Source organism: Parasteatoda tepidariorum, chromosome 2 (genome assembly GCF_043381705.1).
Source record: "Parasteatoda tepidariorum isolate YZ-2023 chromosome 2, CAS_Ptep_4.0, whole genome shotgun sequence".
Lineage (NCBI taxonomy): Eukaryota > Metazoa > Arthropoda > Arachnida > Araneae > Theridiidae > Parasteatoda > Parasteatoda tepidariorum.
In genome coordinates this window covers 74,030,050-74,053,444 of record NC_092205.1, presented here as the reverse complement: position 1 = coordinate 74,053,444, position 23,395 = coordinate 74,030,050, and the positions used below count along the sequence as shown (strand labels likewise).

The 23,395-nt window shown below is 25.5% G+C and overlaps 1 protein-coding gene across 6 annotated transcripts in view; it reads left to right on the top strand.

The window, feature by feature from the left end:
- The window catches only part of LOC107443458 (multiple C2 domain and transmembrane region protein), a 178,720-nt gene that overhangs the window by 151,780 nt on the left and 3,545 nt on the right, over positions 1-23,395 (top strand). For all 6 annotated transcript variants that reach the window (XM_043038837.2, XM_071177743.1, XM_043038838.2 and 3 more), the window contains 17 exons: positions 4,309-4,417; positions 5,304-5,526; positions 6,759-6,879; positions 7,783-7,986; positions 9,274-9,404; positions 12,368-12,554; positions 13,764-13,818; positions 13,903-14,044; positions 14,693-14,795; positions 16,264-16,365; positions 20,283-20,357; positions 20,445-20,564; positions 21,284-21,412; positions 22,032-22,082; positions 22,477-22,583; positions 22,876-22,985; positions 23,217-23,314. In XM_043038837.2, coding sequence (XP_042894771.1) covers positions 4,309-4,417; positions 5,304-5,526; positions 6,759-6,879; positions 7,783-7,986; positions 9,274-9,404; positions 12,368-12,554; positions 13,764-13,818; positions 13,903-14,044; positions 14,693-14,795; positions 16,264-16,365; positions 20,283-20,357; positions 20,445-20,564; positions 21,284-21,412; positions 22,032-22,082; positions 22,477-22,583; positions 22,876-22,985; positions 23,217-23,314 — 2,067 coding nt within the window. The remainder of the gene's footprint in view (positions 1-4,308; positions 4,418-5,303; positions 5,527-6,758; positions 6,880-7,782; positions 7,987-9,273; positions 9,405-12,367; positions 12,555-13,763; positions 13,819-13,902; positions 14,045-14,692; positions 14,796-16,263; positions 16,366-20,282; positions 20,358-20,444; positions 20,565-21,283; positions 21,413-22,031; positions 22,083-22,476; positions 22,584-22,875; positions 22,986-23,216; positions 23,315-23,395) is intronic.

Below are 23,395 nucleotides of genomic sequence, written 5' to 3'. Positions count from 1 at the left end.
TCTAAAGATTTAAAAATTAAGAATCTGATGCAACTATGTTAAGATGCAGCTATGTTGTCATTATGTTAAGATTTTTCACCTGTATTTTTTTTTTCTTTTTTTTTGTTACATCTGTCATTTTGCATTTTTGTGTTTACATTTTAACAACAAATCTGCTGTAATTTAAGAATAATTTTAAACGAATGTTCTCTCTAAAAGAGAATAATGAAATGCAATAAAATTAGTATAAAGCCATAAATAAAAAAATAATGAACTCTAAATATATATAAATGTATACCAGTGGCTGAAAGTTAAATTGCAAAACTTTTGTTCACATAATTTCTGAATATCAAAGAGACTTATTTCTTGAAAACCGTTTTTAAAAAGACGGTCATTTTCCTGGATATAACAAATTTAAGTATGTATTATATATTCGTTTAAAAGTTTCAGTATATATATATTGTGAAAAATAAACTGAAATATGCTTTTTTAGATGAAAGCCGATAAAATTAAAGTTCATGTAAAGTATTTTGCTCATTTGATTTTCTTTAAAAAATGTGTTCATTTATATGTGTAATGGAAGCTAAGCACTATGTGTGTAGTATGTTATTAATTAAAATTAAACGAGTGGAATATTTCTTTTTTTAAAGGCTTTCTTTATTAGATGAAGAATATGTAACTAAGTTTTAGATGTATTTATACTCCTATTATAAAGTTTCTTTTCATGTTTAATCATGAAAGGAAAGGCTTTTACAGATAAGCAAATATCACTTTTATTTGATTTAAGTAATGTATGTTTATTTTTTATCAGGTGTTGAGACATAATTACATCTTTTTAAAACTATTTATTATTTACTTACGTAAATTATTACATGTTTAACCATTTATTTAATTTTAGCAATGGTCTTGTTATGAATTTTGTTTTTATTGGTAATTTTGTGAAGGATTTTAAGATGTTATAAAAATGTATTTATAAAAATGTATAATTATGCCATAATAGCTACAATAAATGTTCTATATTAAGGTGCACAACCTTTTTTGGAAGACTAAGTATCACACCACTGCACAAAATCATATAGCTATTGAGGGACACAATTACTACAAATTTTTATGTCATTTAATATTGATTTGATTATTTTTAGTTTAATAAAAACATCAAATTGTTTACCCTTTAAAAAAACAGTGTATAGCAAAAAATATTTATCTACGTAATATGTATCGAAACTATTTTCAAAGTAAAAAAGAAATTGCACATATTATTTTTTGATAAAAGTAAATTATAGCTGGTTTCTGTCTTTGTGTTTGCATTCTGAAATCTAAAGTTATAATTCCTAAACCTTTTTTTAAAAAATATCGAAATTAGTTCCTAAATTTTTCTTTTGCAAATTGTTTTTTTTTTTCTGGCTAAAAAAAGAGATTCGTAGGCTGCATCTGATTAAAAGTTGTGCATCTTTAATTCTGTTTTGATACAGTTGTTTTGAATGTTTGTTTTGTTTTTTATTATCTTACATACTAACGACATAAAACAATTTGTAACATATTTATTTTTCCCTAAGAAACTCTGATTTTAAAACTTGTAGTTAGCATAATTATTGTTTGTTAATTTTTATATATTGCTTTGTTTATTTGTTTAATGGCATTTTCAATAAAATGTAGTTAATTGCTATGGTCTTGTCTTTACTTTTTACAACGAATGTTATTTGAACTATTTTTGAATATTTTTATACGCAGACTATACTGATAGTGTACTCTGTTTATGTATTTTAACCTTTTTCTTATCTTAAAATAGTTTTTTTAATAGATTTTGAAAATCCTATTCAGATTGCTCAATTACAACTGATAGTTAAACTAATTTAAAACTATTTTAAAGACTTACAGTGACAGTATTAAAAAAACACAAATATTTTTTTAATATATTCAAGATAAATATATTTCAAGTTTTAAATTCCCAATATTATATTTTTTTAAATGTTTCTATTTTAAGACAAGTTGATTTGAATAATTTTACAAAAGAAATTCATAACAGTTATTACAATTTTTTTTAAAAAAAAATCTTAAATTGTAATTTATTGTTAAATAAAATGGAATATCACTTAGGAACCAAACTACAAGCAATTTTATTGATTTAAAATTCTTTTCTGAAATGTGCAGGAGACTGCTTGTGTATGTTTGACCAGATTGTAAACAGGTAGAACAGGTCATTACAGGTAGAGAAGCATGTACAGGTGACATTTGTATAGATTATCCGAGTAATATGTTGCCACATCACATAATCAAAAGTTACCTTTACTTGCTTGTTATAATTGGCTCTTTAAGCTTAGTAAATCTTAAGCTTGAAATTAATTCTAATTCATAAAAAGTAAGAAATAAACCCTCTACAGTTTTGCTTTTGGTAAAATGAAAAAGAATTTGAATCTCCAAAGATTATAATTATTAAAAAATTTAGCAGTTGTTTCTAAGAAAAAATGACATTAGGGTTTTTTCTTGGGACTCAGTACCATGCCTTGAGCTTATCCTAAAAACAAGATGTTACTGAAATAAATCTTATCAAGGTTGAACATTAGTTGAGATTGTTCAAGAATTAAGTACTAACTGAATAGAAATATTTTTCCCAGTAATCTGAATTTAAGAATTATTTCTTACACCTTCATAAACAAGGTCCTTTAAAAAAACTTTTTTTCAAATAATTTTGAACGTTAAGAATATTTTTCAAATTTTAAGCATTTAAGAAGAATTATGTATAAATTCAAATTATTGAAAATTGCATACCGATATCCATCTCCCCTCAAACAAGCACCCCCTCCCTCCCAAAAAAAGAATAGTATAAAGTCAAATGAATACAAGCTGTTAACCAGGGAATAAACTTTTGTGCAACTTGTCTCATAATAGGGACTTTGTTTTCTTTATAGTTATAAGTACATCATCACACCTCAAGTAATTTCCATGACAAAAAATATTGTGCCCATTGCAGCAGTAGTCCCAATTAACATTTTAAGTAACGAACTAATAAAAGTGGTCATTTTTTTCCTCATTATAAGAAAAAGCCTTTTCATCTATGTCAGTAACACCAATCCCATGAATCTAAAAATGTTAATACAGTACTTTACCCAAGTCTTAAAATTTAGTAACAATAGATTTAATAGCTTCGCATTTACGGAGATTTTTGTTTCAGAGTCTGAGTACATCTATATTTTAAACGGGGTTCCCACGGGTCAGGGAAAACCTGGAATTGTCAGGGAATTTTATATTAACTTTGAAAATCAGGGAAAGATGCAATTTTTTTACAAAAACCTGGAAAATTCCTTCATTGTACCTGGAAGAAACCCAGTTTTAAAATTGTCAGGAACAGTACACAGTTGTTGAGATTCGAGTTAAATAATTCTAACATCTATTACAGCTATTTATTTTAAAAATTTCACATTTTAGACAAACTGAAATGCTTCCTTCCTCATATAATATTTATTTTACATAGAAAATCTAATACTTAGCATTACAAATAAGAGAATCAAAATTTTCTGATGAAAAATTTTGTTGCATGGATAAAATATGGTATTGATTTTCATTGAAATATACCTGGAAAAGTCAGGGAATTTTTTTTCTGAAATTGAGTTATCACATTTATTATGCTTTGCCCAACTGAAATTTTCTGGGTAAGATTAAGAAATATAGTGGGTGTTATGCATTTTTATATGATAAATGTTCTTTTCAGATATTTTTTAATATTCCTTGCATATATAAGTGGATTCTCTTTGCTTTACCATGTTTATATTATCTGATCAGTCAAATTGATTGATTGGAATCATGTATTTAACACCCATCTGTTTATCCATTTATAGTTTTTATTTAAAATTCATAATCACACACACAAATTTTAAGTACTTTACTGATTTATCTATTTTTAAGTATTTATAATACAAACTAAACTAGTAATATTGAATAAAAATCGCCTTGCTCAGTAAATTTCTTGGGATAAATTAAACATCAACAAGAGTTCAGCACCCGGTCAAAAATGCTCCATAATTTTCCTGCACGATTTTCCCATAGAATAACATGAAGAAAAATAGTTTTTTGGTGTAGTGATAGACAACAAGTAAGATTTGGTAAAAGCTGGTACTAATGCTCAGAGGATTAATTACTTTATTTCAATTTTCTCCTTATATTTTAATATTTAATACCATTTTGTAGAAAGAAGAATCTGTCTACAATAGTGTCATGAGGAATAGTGTCTCATGCCTGTCTATAATAGTATCATGTCTGTTTTTTTTATTTCTCATGTTATTGATCTACATATTAATTTAAATTACATTATCCCATTTTATTCTTTAACAGGATGAAGGCTTAATTAAGCAAAAGCATTTAACCCTGCGTCAGCATGCATTTTATTTGTTAGAAGTTCATCTTAGATTTGGTAAAGACCTTCAAGCCAGAGATGCTAATGGTAAGACATTTTGCAAAAATTCAAGTTAAAAATTGTAACCGTATTTCTATTCTAATTAATTCACTTAATCTGTTTCTTTAAAATTGAGTCAAAATATTAATACAATCTATACTGTTTTTTGACATTGCAATGACCATTCTATAATAATGATTGATTGGAATCCTGTTAGCGATTCCATAAACCCAATTGTTCCCAGAATTTTTTATTTTTTTTTCTTTGGGGAAATGAACCCCAAGTATTCTTGTGCTATCGAAACAAAATATCTACTCCCACTGTAAGTGAATATTTCAAATTAGTCATTTAATATAACATTGGACAGAAAAAAAAATTGGTTTTGAAATGGTGTTAAAACCGTGTTTGCTTAGAACTAACCCCCATACATCTTTTCAACTGTCCCGCTATACTGGCGCAATTGCAGCAAATAAGTGACAATTCGTGGGCAGACTTAAATGAAAAAAATTGCCTTCAAATTGCAGATGTTGCATATAGGACCTTTGATCACATTTAAAATTATTTTCTGTCCATTACACGACACCAACCAACCTTATTTGGTTTTCATGCATACTTCCTTTACCTCAAATTCCATTACAATAATTAATGCCTTGAGTCTTGTATCTTAAAATTTCATAGGAATAAATATCTCTATCATACATTAAAACTAATAAGAGTTTCTTTAATTAAAAAAGAAATAATATGTTAAATTTAAAAGAAATTTATTATGTAATTTTAACAATCAACTAATGTAAAAGTAATTTTTTAAATATTCTGAATGTTGAATTGCATGTTATTTTATAAAATTGTTTTCATTATAATTATTAATAATTAATGTGTTTTGAAAAATCTGTAATTCATGTATTTATTGATTTTTTTTCCTTTTTCATTGCAGGTACTAGTGATCCATATGTTAAATTCAAAATTAGTGGTAAACAGTTGTATAAAAGTCGTACTGTTAATAGGACTCTTGAACCCTATTGGGATGAATTTTTTACAATACCTGTTGAAGATGTATTTGAGCCTCTACACCTTAGGGTTTATGATTATGATTTTGCTTTCCAAGATGATTACATGGGAGCTGCACAAATTGACCTTACAAACCTAGAAATTAGCAGGTAATTACCAAATTACAAAATAAAATCCTTACTTTAAATAATATACTTTGGATTAAATTATTTGTTATTCATAGTTCCAAGGCCAGATTAAGCGTACGTGGGGCAATAGGCCATTCAAATTTTTGGGGCCCTTAGATTAAATATTTTTTTCGTCTATTTTTTATTTATTCAAATATAGAAGTATTTATCTATCTTTTCATTTAAGAAAGCATATTTAAAATCAAAATAAATAATAATAAATTAAATTTTTCTTTATTTTATTAAATTAGAACTAAAAAATAATCATAACATTTTTAAAAAATTTAAAAAATCATTGTTTTTCTTAATTTTTTAAAATTTATTTTCAAAAAATCCATTCTAAGGGGGCCCCAGGCCATGGCCTAGTCTGGCCAAACGGGTAATCCAGCCCTGCATAGTTCTGTGGGAAAATATATAATTTATGGATTATTGTAAAATTTCAAGTTATAATTCAGTTTGATCTTCTATTTTATTTGTAAATGCTAATTAAATTATTTAATTAATTATTATTTAATTAAATGCTAAAAAATTATGGCTGCCTTGTGAACTAAAAAAAATACTGAGTTGTAAAAATATTTTTTAATTCGCTAGATTTCAATTGACAAGCTCTTTATATTGTATTGGCATGTTATATAGAATATATAACATTCTTTATTTCCTTTCAGACCCGAACGACACATTACTTATGTGCAGCTGAAACAATTTTGCATACTCTAAAGAATATGCAACTGTAACAATTTTGCTTACTCTAAAGAATACGCAACTGAAACAATTTGGAAATCTTTTCATCTTGTTTAAATTATAGCTTTGAAGTCTTTTATAAATGTTTGTACACAATGTTAATGTATTGATTCATTTATTTTTGCCAATAATTTGAAGCATAAGCATTTTATATATATTTTTTTATTGATTTATTTTTTGCAGTTTTGATACCATTTAAAAACTTGTAGCTGTTATGTGGTATTACATTCCTACTTTACATTAAACAAAGACTCAAAGAATTGACTGTTTCACTTTTCGATATTATAAATTTTAGTTTATATAAATTTATAGGACATTTAAAGATTAATTCTTACTTTTAGGTATTAATTAATTAATAGGTTTCATTTATGACAATTTTCAAATATTTTTCTGGCTTTTGATAATTGGTTTTAATTTTTATAACTATTGATTCCCTTGTTCCTTTAATATATTTATATTAATATTTAATTCAGGCCTACAGATATAGCTGTCACCCTGACGGAATCTGGAAAACCTGATGTTACTAGTCCGTCATGGGGCCAAATATTTTTAACTTTGACGCTTGTTCCTAAGACTCAGGATGAAAAAGAACAGGTAATAATGGTTTAACTTCGATTTACAAAATGCCATTATAAAAATGTGACAAATTATTGTCTACATCCAAATACGTTGAAATGTGCTACTGAAGATTGATACCAAAAAAATATGCAAACACAGGTTTTTCAATCAAAATTATTAATTTTAACAGCATTATTTTAATGTTAAAAATAATATATTTGAAAAAATTAATCTGAAATTTGTAATAAAAAAAAAGTATAGATTAATTTAGAAATTTCTTATAATTATATATAATAAATATAATACTTATAATAAATTTCTTATTTTGTCAAAAAAGAGCTTATTTTTTTCACTTTTTTTACTTTGTTCAAAAAATCAATTAAAAAAAAACATGTTTTTTTTTTCCATCTGCAATAAGATTCTAAATAGCTATTTACTTATAGAAAAGAGGAAAAATAATAAGAAGAATCTAAAACTGATAAAAATAAAATAAGTTGAAAAATAAAATAAATAAAGTTGATTAAAAATGAAAATAAGTTGGTTATGCTTGTTAAAAATAAAATAAAAGTAAGTTGAATAAAAATGAAAAGTAGATTTTCTAACACAAAGGCATTTTTATCTTTAAAAAAAAAAATTTATCTTGTTTATTGTTTTTTACTAAACTTTTAATTGTTGATTAAAATTATTTCCATTATTTGATTTTTTTTTAAATGTTAGAAAAACTATTTCACTCTATTAATACTAGTTACTTTCATTTTGTAAAATAACATGAAGGAAGCAGTTTCTTCACTTGGAAAACAACCTGACTGGAATATTGTTTTTGTGTTAAGTCATTAAATACAGGAATGGCATTATTATATGCATATAGATAAAAATAAAAAAAATAAAAGAATCATTTTGTTTGCTTCATTCATTTTCTAATAACTAAATATTTTTCAGTTTTTTAACAAAGGAACATTTTTGCGTTTGGGTTTCAATACACCATCTGCAAGTCCTGCTGTCAAGCGCCAAAAGACTCAAATGTGGGACTCTGTTATTACTATTGTTTTAGTAGAGGGCAAAAACCTTTTAGCTATGGATGAAAATGGAACAAGTGACCCATATGTAAAATTTAACTTAGGAACAGAACGATATAAATCTAAGGTAGGCTTATTTCATTAAATCTTTTTACAGTTTCATTTATAGTTTGCTTTAACATATCACATGATTTTTCTTATGATTTTATAAGTTGAGTTATTATAAGGTATTTAAAATTTCTGTTCTTGTTATCTTTAAGCTACTACTAAATAGTTTTTGTCTTGCAATATTAGTAATGAGCTATGTTTATTTATAATAAATTTATAGATAAATGCATTTTTTTTTTATTCGAGGAACTGTACTTATTAGTTGTTTCCAGTTCCACAACTGAGAGATTCTAAAACTAAATAACATAAGCTAAGAACATAAAAATCTGTATTAATACAAAAACAAATTTTTTGACTCTTTAATTCCTTGTCGATTTCATTTTTATTCATGTGCACTCCAGAACTATATTCTTTGTAATACAATTGTAGTGCAATTGATTTCGTTAAGTTTTTCGTTAGCTTTGTCATATTTTATTAAAAAACAGATGTTATATATATGTGTGTGTGTTCATAAATTTAATTCTATTTGCAAAGCAACTGATTTTTAAAAGGTTAGAAAATTATATCATATTAATTCAATAACGTTGCAATATGTTAATTAAAAGATTGATTTTTTTCTCAACTGCTAAAAATATAATTTGATTTTTACAGAGGTTCTTAAAGCTACCCACTTTAATAATAATTGAATTGCTATAAAAATTACCATTGTAATAATTTTATTAAAAAAAACCAGCAAATAATATATTATAAAATATATCTGTGCTAGAATATAACTTCATGGTTTTAAAATTACCTTTTAGAATGTATGACTCAAATTTTTATTATAATTAAAGAAAAGAAGTCTTCAAAAAAATTTTATGTTCAATTAAAATTCCTTGAATTCCTATTGGAATTAAAGTTAAACTCATTAGTTAAATATCGAAATACTGGTAACAAAAAATTTTCACGAAAAATTATTTTCCCCCTTAAGTATCTTATTTTCATTATTCTGAATAGAATTTTTTATAATATAAATCTTGATCTCCTTAATGAATTTTATGGTTTACTCACTGCAAAAACCTATTTATTAAAATGATATGATTAAATAGATTACTAATTGATCATGTATTAATGTGTTAAAATATTGACGTTGCTAGTTTTTGTTACTTATTTTAGACGTCTAAATATAATAGCTTTAGCCATTATTTTGCTATGTTTAAATCCCTGATTACAAATTGTAGCAGCGTAGTCATTAAGTTATGTGAATTATTTACCTCAAGCGTTTTCATTAAAACTTGAATCCTAAACTTTTTCTTCTTTTTGTTAGGTTATGTTTAAAACATTGAATCCCCAATGGCTAGAACAATTCAACCTTCATATGTATTCAGATCAGCCAAAAATATTAGAAATATCAGTTTATGACAAAGATTTCCATGGAAAAGATGATTTCATGGGAAGGTAAAGTGAACTTTATTTTACAATACATAATTGAAAAGCTTGTTCCAATATAATAAATTCTATGCAGTAAAAAAAATTTTTTTTTGTGTATTAAGCTGTTATATAGAGGAAATTCTAGAAACTTGTAGAGTGATTATCTGAAAAAAATACTAAAAAAGGGATTGATGTAAAAATTTTGTCTTTGGAAAAAGTGTGGCTTATCACTGCATTTCTCCAAATCCTTTAATTTTATCCATGTTATTTTTTCACTTTATAAGAACTTATTGTTACTAATTAATATACTATTTTCTAATACAATAAAACTTTTTTTAAAATGAGGATGTAATAGAGACAATTTCCATTTGGCAGTTTTCAGCAAACAACATGATGTGATACATTTAACTCTAAAACTCTGTGTAGACCATTAAAAATCTTACTGGAAAAGCATGTTTAATATTCATTTCAGAGGATAAAGAAAAGAACCAGCTTAAAAATAGATGTAAATAAAATAGAAATCTGTTTTGAAAAAACTTTCATCATAGAAAAAAAGCCTTCTTAACTTGACAAAATTAATTTTTTTATATTTTCAACCAATAATATTTTTTCTAAACTTGAATATGGAATGTTTTTTAAGTATCAATCTAACTTTTTCCACTAAAGAAGATACGAGAATTTATGTTTAAAAATCCATAACAAAAAATTTTATCAAATAATAAAGGCTTTTAGCAACTTCAAAAATGAAGACTTGCTAACTTAGATATAAAAATGTGTGTTTTTCAAAATATTTTTAAAAAAATGTCTATTGGCATTCTTTGAATAAACACCTGAAATTAAGTTTATATCTTAGTATTTTATGTGAAACATAATTTATAAACAAACTGTCAAAACTAAAAATGTCAAAAAATGTCAGTTATGTTTTAATGTTGCTATTATTGAGTGTTTTGTGCAGCAAAATCATGAAAAAAAATCATTTATTTCAATTTCAATCGAGTTTCTGATTAGACTTTGCAAGTACTAAAAATGATACTCAAGGGTTATTGTTTATGGCTCAGCTTAATGTTTTTAAGAGAATTTTTATTAGCACCTAACTTCCTTATTGCTTTCTTACCATTTTAACTTGCTTCATTTAACATTTTGTGATTGGGAAAGTAAATTAAACGCTGAAGAACTGCTGGTTTAATTTTAAAAACTTAGCAAGCCAGTATTTTATGCATTTTCACTTTGCATCTTATTATTTTCTGCATTTAAGGTAAACAAGTTTTTTATTAATTAATTTATTTCTTCTGATGTCTACCAACTTACGACCTTTTCAAAAAAGATATTTTCTAGATGTGGAAATTTTTTATGGTAATATTTGATTCTTAGTTCAGTGACATAGAGAAACATTTGGGTTCACAGGACATACTCCTCAATTAGAGGTTATGTTAGGTGCCTCTGAATAGGTGCCTTTGAAAAGAGGAGTGTAATCATTTGAGAGGGAGAAAGCCAATTAATTTTAATGCAAAACGAAGGCACTAACAAGTAAATTTTTTATCCATATTTTAAATTTCATTTTATGTAATGGAACTATAAATTATTCTAGGGTGTCAAATGTAAAATTTTTAAGAAAAGTCTTAATTTTTTTTCTTCAGTGCGAAGAAATATTAAAATTATAATGATATAAAACTTGATTATTTAAAAATTATATTTTATCATTCCTAAAATATTTAACTTCAGCCAAATGCTTATCTCTTAAAAAAAAATTTCGGAACGAGAATGGTAATAAATTTATAATTTTATTGTCTTTACTAACGCATTATATTTTACATTATATTACTAACGCATATATTGAATTTGATTAAAAGTAATATCAAGTCTCATGATATATCTACAATTCAAAAAAAATTTACCTAAAAACATGCAACAATGTACTTATAGTACTTGTTATAATGATAGAAATTGTTGCAATTTTTATGGTTTTAAAGAAATACTTTATGTAACCAGTTAATGAGTACTATAACTATTTAGATAAGAAAACGCATATTTTATCTGAATAAACATACTAATTTTCTCTATTCATATTCATTCTCTAGAAATATGTTTCCAATAAACTAGTCAAAAGAGTATTTAAACCTTTTATCTCTTCAATGATATTTTTATTTTTGCAATAGTCTGTAACTAATTGCTTCAATGAAAATTCGATAAACAATTATTAGATATGTTTTTCCATCCATCAGCAAAAAATAAACAAGTGTATTTTGTTTTGTTTTTTCGTTCCTTTATATTTTAATATAATATTCGTGTAAAAATTTTGTTTAGAAAATGTTGTTTTATGTAACAAAAATTGCTATTCAGTTCTTTATTTGTGAATCCAAATGAAAAACACCAACTTAAAAAACAAACTAACTAGCAATTAAAAAAGCAATAGGTTACAAAATTGCATTTAAATTCGGTAACAGTATGATACATTAGTGTGCATTTGATGAACCTTTTATCTATCTATATATATGTATCGCTCATGGGCTGCAATAGCGGCACACAACTCAAAAAATCATGCTTTGAGATAAGTGGGTTTAAAGTTTTCATTGCTAAGGAAAGTGCTTTAGTTTGCTTAAACGAAGATTACGTTCAAGTTAAATTATGAGTTGTGCTAGTATTGCTGCTGAAAAGAATGTGTATTTTCATATTTACACCTGGTCTTAGTGTAGAACTCGCGTTTTTTAAGTTGTGCCGTTATTGCAGCCTATGAGCGATATATAAGGTTCATCAAATGCACACTAATGTATCATACTGCTACTGAATTTAAATGCAAATTTTGTAACCTATTGCCTATTTATTGGAATTGAAAATGCAAAATGGATAATTTGAAATAGTCTATTAAATCATTGTTTGCATTAAGAGTTAAAACTTCATATGAAGATGGTTAAATGACCATATCAAAAACAATTTTGATGTTTTATAGTGTAAAGTTTTATCTAACTATTTATTATTAATGTTCTTGACAGATGCACAATAGACTTGAGCGGGTTTGAGGAGGAGAAGACCCACTCGGTGTGGAAAGATTTAGAGGATGGGGCTGGCTCTCTATTCTTTCTAATCACTATATCTGGCACAATGGGCTCAGAGACAATTTCTGATCTTTCATCTTATGCTTTCGATGCGAGCACACAGAGGAATTTTGTTAACCAATATGTGAGTATAGAGTGAAACTTTACTAATAATAGTGACAAGGACGGCTTTACCTGAGGCCCCTTTGTACTTATTTTACCTCGCTCCATGACATAGTTGCTTTTACTTTTCATACTCATAGTTTTTAAACTGTAGGTGTGTACAAAAGCAATGTTGTAAATTACTAACATTTTTATATTTTATTGTAAATTTAAGTTCACATGAAGATCAAGATGGCTATATTGTAAGATCATATCATAAGATCATTTCATATTGTTTTTAATATTTATTTATTTTGCATTAAGATTTTTCTGAGTTTTTTATGTGGAAGAAGAACAAAATAAAGAGAATGAGATTATATGAATGCAATGCTTTAACAACGGGGACCACACGCTATTAATATATATATATATTTTTTTTTTCCATAAAAAAATTTGAGGTTTTAAATATTTTTTTTTTTTTTACTTAATTTCATTTCCAGGGCTAGAATAGCCTAAGTGAGGCTCTAATTTTTATTTATTTATCATTTCTAAAAAAAATTTCTTAGTTTTCTACAGCTCAAAAAACACAATTCCACATTTTTTACAATTTTTCAAAATTTTTTCAAACTTCCACTGAAATTTGAAGCCCTGTAGTAATGAAAGGTTAGTTGGCACTAGCCTAAGGCCAGTCCTTGGTACTGAGAATATCTTTTGCTGTTACCAATCCCTCATAATTTAAAACCTGCTAATCTGATCTATAATTATGATAAAATGTACTATGTATGACAAAAAGGCATGGTCCTTGTTCAGTCAGATGAATTCTTCATTATCTCGATTAATCGGCATCCAGACAAACGCTGTCTAACTGTACTTCAATAAAGTGTTCTCAGTATCCTTTTAAATAAGTTATGATAATTATTAGCAAATCAATCATAGTAAAAGTAGAACGTAAACCACCAAAATTAATTTATTTGTTTGATGCAATGAGAAACAAACACTTTTTAGTTTTAACTGGCAATTGATAGTTCCATTTAGATTTGCCATTATATCGTTTAACAATTATCTTACTAACAGTTTTATAGATCGTAATAAGTTAATTTCTCCTCATGTTAACTAATAATGTGTTAATTATTTTTTCATTAATGTCAAAGATTAAAAAAATATATGATGAAAAGTGGAAGATCTTGTATAAAGTAAAACAAATTGTTCTTTTTTCTGCAATTATAATTAAGATTTTTTTATTTTATTTTAGAGCTTGTTAAAAACATTTAAAGAGCCCTATGACATTGGACATCTTATAGTAAAAGGTATATCTATGCAATTTCTTCTTTGAAAACTTTTCACTGTTATTATCATGAAAATTATTATAAAACATATATATATTCTTACAGTGTTCAAAGCACAAGGGCTGGCAGCTGCAGATTTGTGTGGAAAAAGTGATCCTTTTTGTGTAGTAGAGCTTGTTAATGCCAGGCTTCAAACACATACTGAGTACAAAACTCTTACCCCTGAGTGGAACAAAATATTTACATTGTAAGTGCTTTATTCATAATGTGATTCATATAGTGAATGAGTATGATTCATAATATTTAATAAATGAATACAAATGGCTGTCATTAATTGTTATTTTAAAATTAAAATTTTTATTCTAATATATTAAGCATGTAAAATATATTGAATTTATGCACACAATATACATGGTGAGGTAGCAAATCGGGAAATTAAGAAACAGCTTTTTTTTTCTTTAGCTGGCGCTTGTTTTGTGTTTGTTGTCTGCTCTTATATATTTAAAATAATTAAAGCTAATCATTCACTCTTGACAACATTTTTAAATTTGTTCAATTTGCTGACGCAACTTGTATTAAGTATTGTTTTCTTCGTAATTTTGTGCTTATTTGTATTTTTGAAAAAAACAATTCCTTTGTATAAAAATTTTCTGAAAATTATTCTCTCAAAAAAAATTTTTTTTTTCTTTCTTTTTTTATTTCAATATGTTCTTGTTCTTTATCGCAACCTTTTTCTTGAATTAAAAAATAATATGCATTAATGAAGATTGTAATATTTTATCTTTAGAAGAGAAAGATAATATTGTAATGTAGTTACTGTTGTAAAAATTAATAAGATGGAATAATATTGATAAGCTATATTGATAATTTATGTATTTTTGTGTTATGTTTTTAGCCAAGTAACAGATATTCACTCAGTATTAGAAGTAACTGTGTATGATGAGGATCGTGATAAAAGGTGTGAGTTTCTTGGAAAAGTAGATATCCCTCTATTAAAGGTAACTTTTCATGCTAATGATTATTTTTCCCATGTTTGCTTTATATTTTAAAGCCAAGTAATTCTTAAATAATTAGTTAATGCTATTGTTAAAAAAAATTAATAAAACTTGTGATCTTAATTTTTATGAAAGATTGTCTTTAATTTCACGCATGAATAAATGGTGATGTAGCAAAAGGTTTTTAATAATTATATGATAAAATAATAAAAATAAACATTTATAAGCTTATCAAGGTTTTTTACCCCAAACTATTTTTTAAGTTGCAATGCCTTCTAAAATTAATTTTTTTTTTAAATAGTGTCTTCAGCCTTGCTATTGTTTCTAACTATATTTTCAATCTTTTAACAAATAAATGCATTGCTTACCATACTTTTAAACGATGAAAACTTCAAGTTATATTTGTGTAAAAAGGAGAAATTTATACACTTATGGTGGTTAACAATTTAAATAGTTTACATAAAAACAATACATTTAATGAAACCTAATTTATTATTCAAAACGACATATTTTAGGTAAACAAATAATCTTTTTCCTTGCTACAATTTCATGTGTAGACTTTTAAAAATGGTAGTTTTTTAATAACAAATCAGGGTTTGTTAAATGTATTGAATTTTATATATGTGATACTTTAAGTATATACATAGAAAATATAATGGCTGGGTTAACTCTATATTTTATAGTGTTAACTGTACCCTCTAAAGTATTTATTATATTATCATGTATTTTTTTGTAACTATTATTAAAAATTGATTATTTTAGCCAAAAAATATGAATTAGTCAAAATGTTTTAAAAGTCTATTAAATTATACACCTTCACTTATTTTGTATACTTTATTGGCTAAAAGTAATAGCAATTTTTAATAAAATGCATAATTTTTTTTAGAAAAAGAGCAAATTTTGTTTATAACATACTTTTTCTGATTTTTTTTTTTACTACTAGTACATTTCTTTGTTTAAAACATGCTAAGATCAAAACTTTGACACAGGTAGAAATTTTCTTGCCACATAGATTTAGAATTGAAGAAAAACAAATTTGCATTGCACATGTTTTGCACTGAACATGTTTTGGTGATCCAGTATTTAGTTAAATTGTACATACTAAAGTGTACTTCTTAATTACCAGTGAAAACTTAATACATTAAGTCAATTTGATTATTTTATTTTACAGTGCCAATTTTAATTAGTTTTTCACTTAAATGGTTTTAATTTATTTTCTTTATTTGGTATATAAGATAAAACATATCATTTGTTTGTTGATGCTAATTTTTTTATTCATTTAAATAATACAAGCAAATATGATGAAAAACATATTAAAAAGATTTATATATAAAGTTAAATATGGAAAATTATTAAGTTTAAAAATTGTGCATGATTATCTTACATATGCATAATGTGTAAAGATAGTTTTTTCTTCATTCAATTATTATTGGTTAATTTCCATTTAACATAATGTTATAAATTTTTTTAGATAAGAAATGGTGAAAAGAAGTGGTATGTTTTGAAAGATAAAAAATTGAGAACCAGAGCAAAAGGCCAAATACTCTTAGAAATATATGCATTTTATAACCCAGTAAGTATTAACCTATTATATCTATCCATTATACTTATATATTAAGTGTGATAACTGCAAAAACAGAATGAATATATATATATATATGTGTGTGTGTGTGTTACCGTTAAAGTATGAAATCCGTTATTTTATAGAATACCTACTTTTTCCATGAAATAACTGATCGTGTCCGTTAAAGTGTAAAACTCTCTTGTATTTCATGGTTTAACTAGTTATTTCATAGAATAACGATCTGCAGCCCGTTAAAGTGTAAAATAATCTACATCATATATCTGTAGTTGAACAAGTAGTTGAAAAAGTAATAGAACAGACATTATTAAACAATCCCATACGAAAGCATGTGTTGTCTGATTAAAAGAATGCAGTGAAGATATAGTTTGCTTCAAATGTATGGAGCCTGTCCAAATATCATGTGCGGAAGATTATGTTTCAGAAGATGAAGTTAAGCAGAAAATCTGAAAATTGTGTTTTAATGAAATTAATGTTCAAAGAGAAAGAGAAAAGTCTAAAAAGTGTTTAGAAATTCAAGTGAAAAAGATTAAATTAATGTCGGATAAATCTCATTCTGAAGCCTCTGTGGGGTTTACCGTCCCTATCCCAGTGCCTGAAGTTGACAGAGGAAAAGGTGATGCCAAATTTATTTTAGCTATCATCATGAAAATAACCGAAGAAGGATTTTTCCAGTTGGGCACAAGAAACGGCCGCATAAAACAATTATATTCCCGATCCCAGTTCAGTGTCTGCGAACAAAAATTTGTTAAAATCGAAGAAGTACCGGATGTAGAAATATCGCTTTGGTCAGTTGCTACAGCTCAAAGTTTAGGTACTGGTCAGGGTTTTAAAAAATGTTCGTGTAAAACCCAGTGTGTCAACAAAAAAATGTTTTTGTTTTAGAAATAATGTTCTTTGTAATTCCAAGTGTCATTTTAGTAATCCTTGTTGTAACAAATTATGGCACGTTTTCATAAATACCATTTATACGCTACATAAATTAGATACATTGCTTCTTTTTCATTTTAATTGTCTATCATTAGTTTATTTATAGATTACCTAGTTATTTCATTTTAGATAAATTGTTTATTTTACACTTTAACTGTCTCTCATTAGTTAATTTATAAAATACCTAATTATTTCATAGAATAACTAGGTAGTTAAAGTGTCAAATTAATAACATATTACACACTTTAACGGACATGATCAGTTATTTCATGGAATAACTAGGTATTCTATGAAATAACTGCATTATATACTTTAACGGTAACATATATATATAATGCACTTAATAGAAAATAAAGGTGAAGAAATTCTTGCGTTTTAACATTACAAAAAAAAGATGATAATAATAATTAAAAAAAATAATTAAAAGTTTCTAATGAATTATGTTCAATAGTGATGCCATTTTTTGGCAAACTTTTGTGTGACAAAATTTATTAAAAGTAAGAACAAAGTAAAGTATTCCTTGTTGTTTCCAAACAAAAAAGAAGGAAAGCAAGAAAAAATTTAAAAAAATACATAGTATATAATAGAAGGAAAACAAGTCTTAAAAATCAATAATTATATAAAAATTGGTGATTACATTTCTACTTTATTATAATGAAAAAGTTGGAAAAAAATCATTTAATTGAAAGCGTTTTATTCCTATCTGTAACATTATTCAATAAAATTTTATCAATAATTTTAGTATGAATAAACATTCTTTTTGTACATAATTTATTTTGTTCTAAGTATAAATACAATCTATTCTATTTTAATGCCAAGCACAGAATGGAATTTGTCAAGCTTTGTGTTATCTGTTTAAAATAAAAGAAATAGTTTTAAATAAAAGAAGAAAAAAATATCAACAGAAAAATATGTTTTAAAAACCAATAATCATTTAGAAAATGTGGTTATATTTTTACTGCATTAATAATGAGAAAGTGGCAAAGTTAAAAAAGAATCATTTAATTGAAAGTGTTTTATCACTATCTGTTACATCATTCGATTAAATTTTACAAATAGCGTTATCTGAATATAGACGTTTTTGCAAATAATTTATTTTGTAGATGTAAACTATAAGTATGATTTATTCTATTTTAATGGAAAGCTCAGAAAGGAGATTGCAATACTTAATCTGTTTTTACTATTAAAACTTTTTATAATTTTATTTTTATTATTTAACTTTTATAATTTTTTTATTTTTATTCCACTGTTAAATAAAACTGTATTTATTTTAATTATGAATTTTAGAAGTAAAATGGAAAACAAAATTATTAGAATTCATTTGTTTTTATTACTATTTTTATCTTTTTAATTTTATTTATTTACTTTTGCAATAAATATTTTCAAATCATACCCTATGCAAAAGACTCAGATTTTTCTAAAACTGAGTGACTTAAATTTTATAAACCTTGAAAAATAATTAGTAGTTTGTAACAGTTTAAATAAATAGCATTATTTGGTGTGTATAAAGTAAAGTTATTTATGTAATAAAATTGATAGATGGGTTGAAATCATTGGTAAAGTACTTGTATTTGGATATAGTCATGATTAAAAATAGTTAGATGATTGAAATAATAATAATAATTAAATTAAAGCCGAAATGTATAAAAGGTAATCAAATTAAATTAAGGGGAATGTGATCGTTAAGGAAAGTGGTAGTACAATGCTAATGTGGGATAACAATAACCCAATAGGTTCAAAGGGTCACAAAGTGTGAGGTTTGAACAAATTGGATTAATTGGTATCACCAAAATTAGAATAAGGGTGAGAACTAAGAAAATTAAAGATTAATGATAAATACGATAAAGTCATGCTATATCCAAACAATATATATGATTTAAACAGTAAGCTGATGTTTCCAATAAGAAAAACTAATAAATTCACATTTATGCATGCCCATAACAATAAAAAAAATTACTCACCACATACAGAAGGAAAAAAGGTGATAACTAATAGCTATAAAGGTAAAGCTAAAAAAACAATCACACCAAACTCTCTGTTCAACTAAAAATTTATTTTTGTAAAACTACTTTTCGTAACAAACAAACAATATGATTGCAACACATTTTGTGGCACAGAAAAAATATATCTTTTAAAAGGAAATGGGTGACAAGAGAATTTAAAGAAACCAAAGGTGTCATGCATGAAGTTAAATATAAAAGAACGATTCATTTAACCGTTAAAATAAATATGAAGAGAAAACTTAAATTTGAGAGGGCTTTTAATGTTAAAGAAAATTAAAGGTATAAAATTTTGATTTCAAATTTTACAGAAATTAATTACAGCTATGGATTTAATTTAAAATAAAGGTTAAGAAAAAAAATGTAAAAAAAATCCCTCGATACGGACCGAAGTCCGCATCGCGGAGAATTTAAAAAAGGGTAACCTGCCCGAAGGCTCGAGAAAAAAAAAGCATGTTTCTAAAAAGACTTAAAAATTCCTTAACTGGGGTAGATCAGAAAAACTACGACCAATTAAATTTAAAGAGGCGGAGAGTTTGAAATTTAACGGAAAGAGATTGGTTAGTTAGTCCCCCTAAAATTAAAAGAAGAAAAAGAAAGGCGTTAAAGAGGGGTTGGCTGACTTTCCCCACAGGAAGTGCGATGACCATGAGAAAGGTCAACAAGAAAGTTAAAATTTAAATTGCTAAATTGAAAAAAAGGAATAACGTTTAAAGAAAAATTAAAGGTTTAGGTAAAATTAGAAATTAATTTGTCACTATACATTAAATGTAAATGTGACATAGTTATATCTTTCAAAAAAATATTAGATAAAGTTAGATTATGATGAAAGTTTTACTTGTCTCTAATGACAAGATTCAAATTATGTTTAGATGTATTTTATTGAGATTAGCGTGATTCAAAACTTTTAAGTTAAAAATTTTACTGTTTCCTGCATTGATGAATGAAGATAAAATACGCTGATTTCTTGCATTTTAGATTAGAGCTAGTTTCATCACTTTTACGCCCAAAGAATCAAAATACATGCAGCAAGAACAAAAGTTCAAAAGATCTGTAAGTTTTTTTCTTTCATTTTTTTATTGAAAAAATTTATTTTATTGTAAATAAGATATTTACCATTTTATTTATTTATTTTTACAGATATTTGTGAAAAATGTAAATAGAGTAAAATCTATGCTTTATGGCGTTGTTGAACTACTTAGATTTCTTAATAGTTGTTTTTTATGGGAGTCAACTTTACGCAGCATAACAGCTTTTGTAGTATGTATTGAAAATTTCCTTTTTTTATGTACATGTTATGTACCAATTTCTTTTTTCTTTTTTTAAATGGATTTCTTTATGAGGAAATTCTTGTACTTTTTACTTTATGTTTATTATAATTGTTTCACAATCAATTTTCTAATGTTTATTTTACATTCATTCGAGTGTATTTATGTACACATCAAATATAATAATAATTAATTAATCCTTTTGATGTAAAAACTGTGCTATTTATGTTAATTTCATTATAATAATAATAAGAATGCCAGACAAATTAGTCTATCCATGTTTAATAACTATCATCTATTTATAAGAAACTTTGTTAAAGTTAACGAAAAATCACTTTTCAATTCATTATTTTATATTCATTGTCAGAGGTAGAGAAAACCATCAGGAAAGGATATTCTGCCATATCAGCCAGACTTGAAGTTGGTTTACAGTACAACTAGGCCATTAAATAGTTTCCTTTTTTAACGTCTGACCTGTTTCCAATTACTGTGCTTTTGAACTCACAATCAAAATTATTCAGTTATTAATATAACCATAATAAATTAACTGTATAACTGATAAAAATCTGTGTTTTATTTCGATTAACCTAAAATCACTTTTCAAGCATCAATTTCTAATTCTAATTTAAAGTGATATTTTCTGTGTTTCAAATATTAGTTTAAATAATGTTGTTGTTGTAGATAAAATAATGTATATTTAATTTCTTGTAGGTATTTCTTGTTATAACTTACACTTTTGAATTCTACATGTTGCCTGTAGCTTTGTTAATTCTTTATGTAAAAAATTATGTGATCTATGCCCTCACAGGAAGACAATTAGCTACTAGAGATGAAGATGAAGTAAGATAAATTTTATTTTTAAGTAGTTTAGTCCAATTTATTAATCAAAGACTGATACTGATGCATCGTTCTTGACTTATTATTTATTTATATTATTTCTTTGAAATACATAGCATGTTTATTTTCTTTGTGCAACATGTGCTTACATGTGGTCAAAATTAATTTAAATGTCTAAATCAGGTTTGTTTAAAGGTAAATTTGTTATCAAAATTGCAATTAAACAAAACTATGTTCTTCTTTTACATATGATTTCAATTTTTCATGTAATTTATTTGTTCTTAAGAACTAATGTGTGTTTGCTTTACGCCAAAATAAACAAATTAATAAACAAATATTAATGAATAAATTGGGTTTTAAAATCTAAGTTTTAGACCAAGAATATTATATTCTGATTCCATTTACAAGTTAAGAAAATTTAATTAAATACTCGGTAGGCTTTCTTAAACTAGTTTAAGAAAGCCTAAGTGCACCTTAAAGCTTAAACCTGCGAGTGGAAACATGATATTAGCTTTTTCTTTCCTTTTTTCCTACTTGTTATTTAGGGGATCAGCATCAAATTTACCTAATCAAGTGATTAAAACAAATTTTCATTTTCTAAAATACTAATTACTTTCTATAGTTAGAAGAACTAGAAGACGATGATGAGGATGAAGATAAGGAGGACAAAACGGTAAGTGGTCAAAGATTTATTTCTTATTAAACTCAACTAATCTTAAAGTTTTATCATATCAATACAGTTAGTTCAATTCATTAAACAAAAAACTGAAGTAAAATGTGTGTATATATATATACTAATAATTTTGGAAAACAAAATCATTTTATAAAATCACTTCAAATTGTTTTCAATTTTTATCTACAAATTTTTGTTAATATTTTTTCCCTTTAATTGTTTCTAACTTTTAAAATAATTTTAGAAAGCATATTCTTTTCTGATTTGTTGTTATTAATTGAACTTTTCTGTTCTGTTTACGAACTGAAGATGATAACAGACAGAAAACTGAACAACTATGAACTAAAACAACAACAAAATTTTTAAATTTTACTCTCTTTTTCTATTACTACAGGAAGAAAAGAAATCTTTAAAAGAAAAGTTGCAAGCTGTGCAAGACGCTACTTCCATGATACAAAATATTTTAGGAGAAGTTGCATCATTTGGAGAACGTTGTAAAAAGTAAATTTTAAATTCTTATAAAAAAAATTTATGTTGTTAAAATATATAGAGAAGTTTAAACAAATAGTGGTAATTTAAAATGCTATAATATAGGTTACATTTATTCCAAATGAATAACTTAAACTAAGAGCTCATGAAATGAATTCCTTATATTTTTTAAATTAATATATTAAAGTTTATATTGAATAAATGTTTTTGTAAATGATAAATAAAAATCATTAAATTTGTATTTGACATATTTTATTTTAACATATAACATTTATTACATTAAATTTTCTGTCTTTCCATCCAGCACTTTTAATTATTCAGTGCCCTTTCTCTCATGGTTGGCATTTATGGTATTAGTGGCAGCCACTGTTGTTCTTTACTTCATTCCTGTTCGTTACCTCATTATGGGCTGGGGTGAGTATGTCTTTTAAGATTTGAAATAATCAGATATGTATTTGTTTACTCGTTCAGTGCATATTAGAGTAAAAAGAAGCTGTAAATAGTTTATTGCAATTTGAAAATTACTAAAAAGGCATTTTTAATAAAAGCCTGGTCAAGCAAATATTCAATTTATTTCATAGTACTTAAATTTAAGAGTAAAATTAGAGCAATAAAAAGTTTCTAAATTTTATGACTCTCTTGCAGGCATTAATAAATTCACTAAGAAACTTAGAAATCCACATGCAGTGCCTAATAACGAGATTCTTGATTTCATATCAAGAGTGCCAGATGATGAAGAGAAGGTAAGGAAATATTACATTGTATTTTTTGTGCAACGATACTTGCTATAAATTTTAACAAAAATTATATAAATATTAAAATTG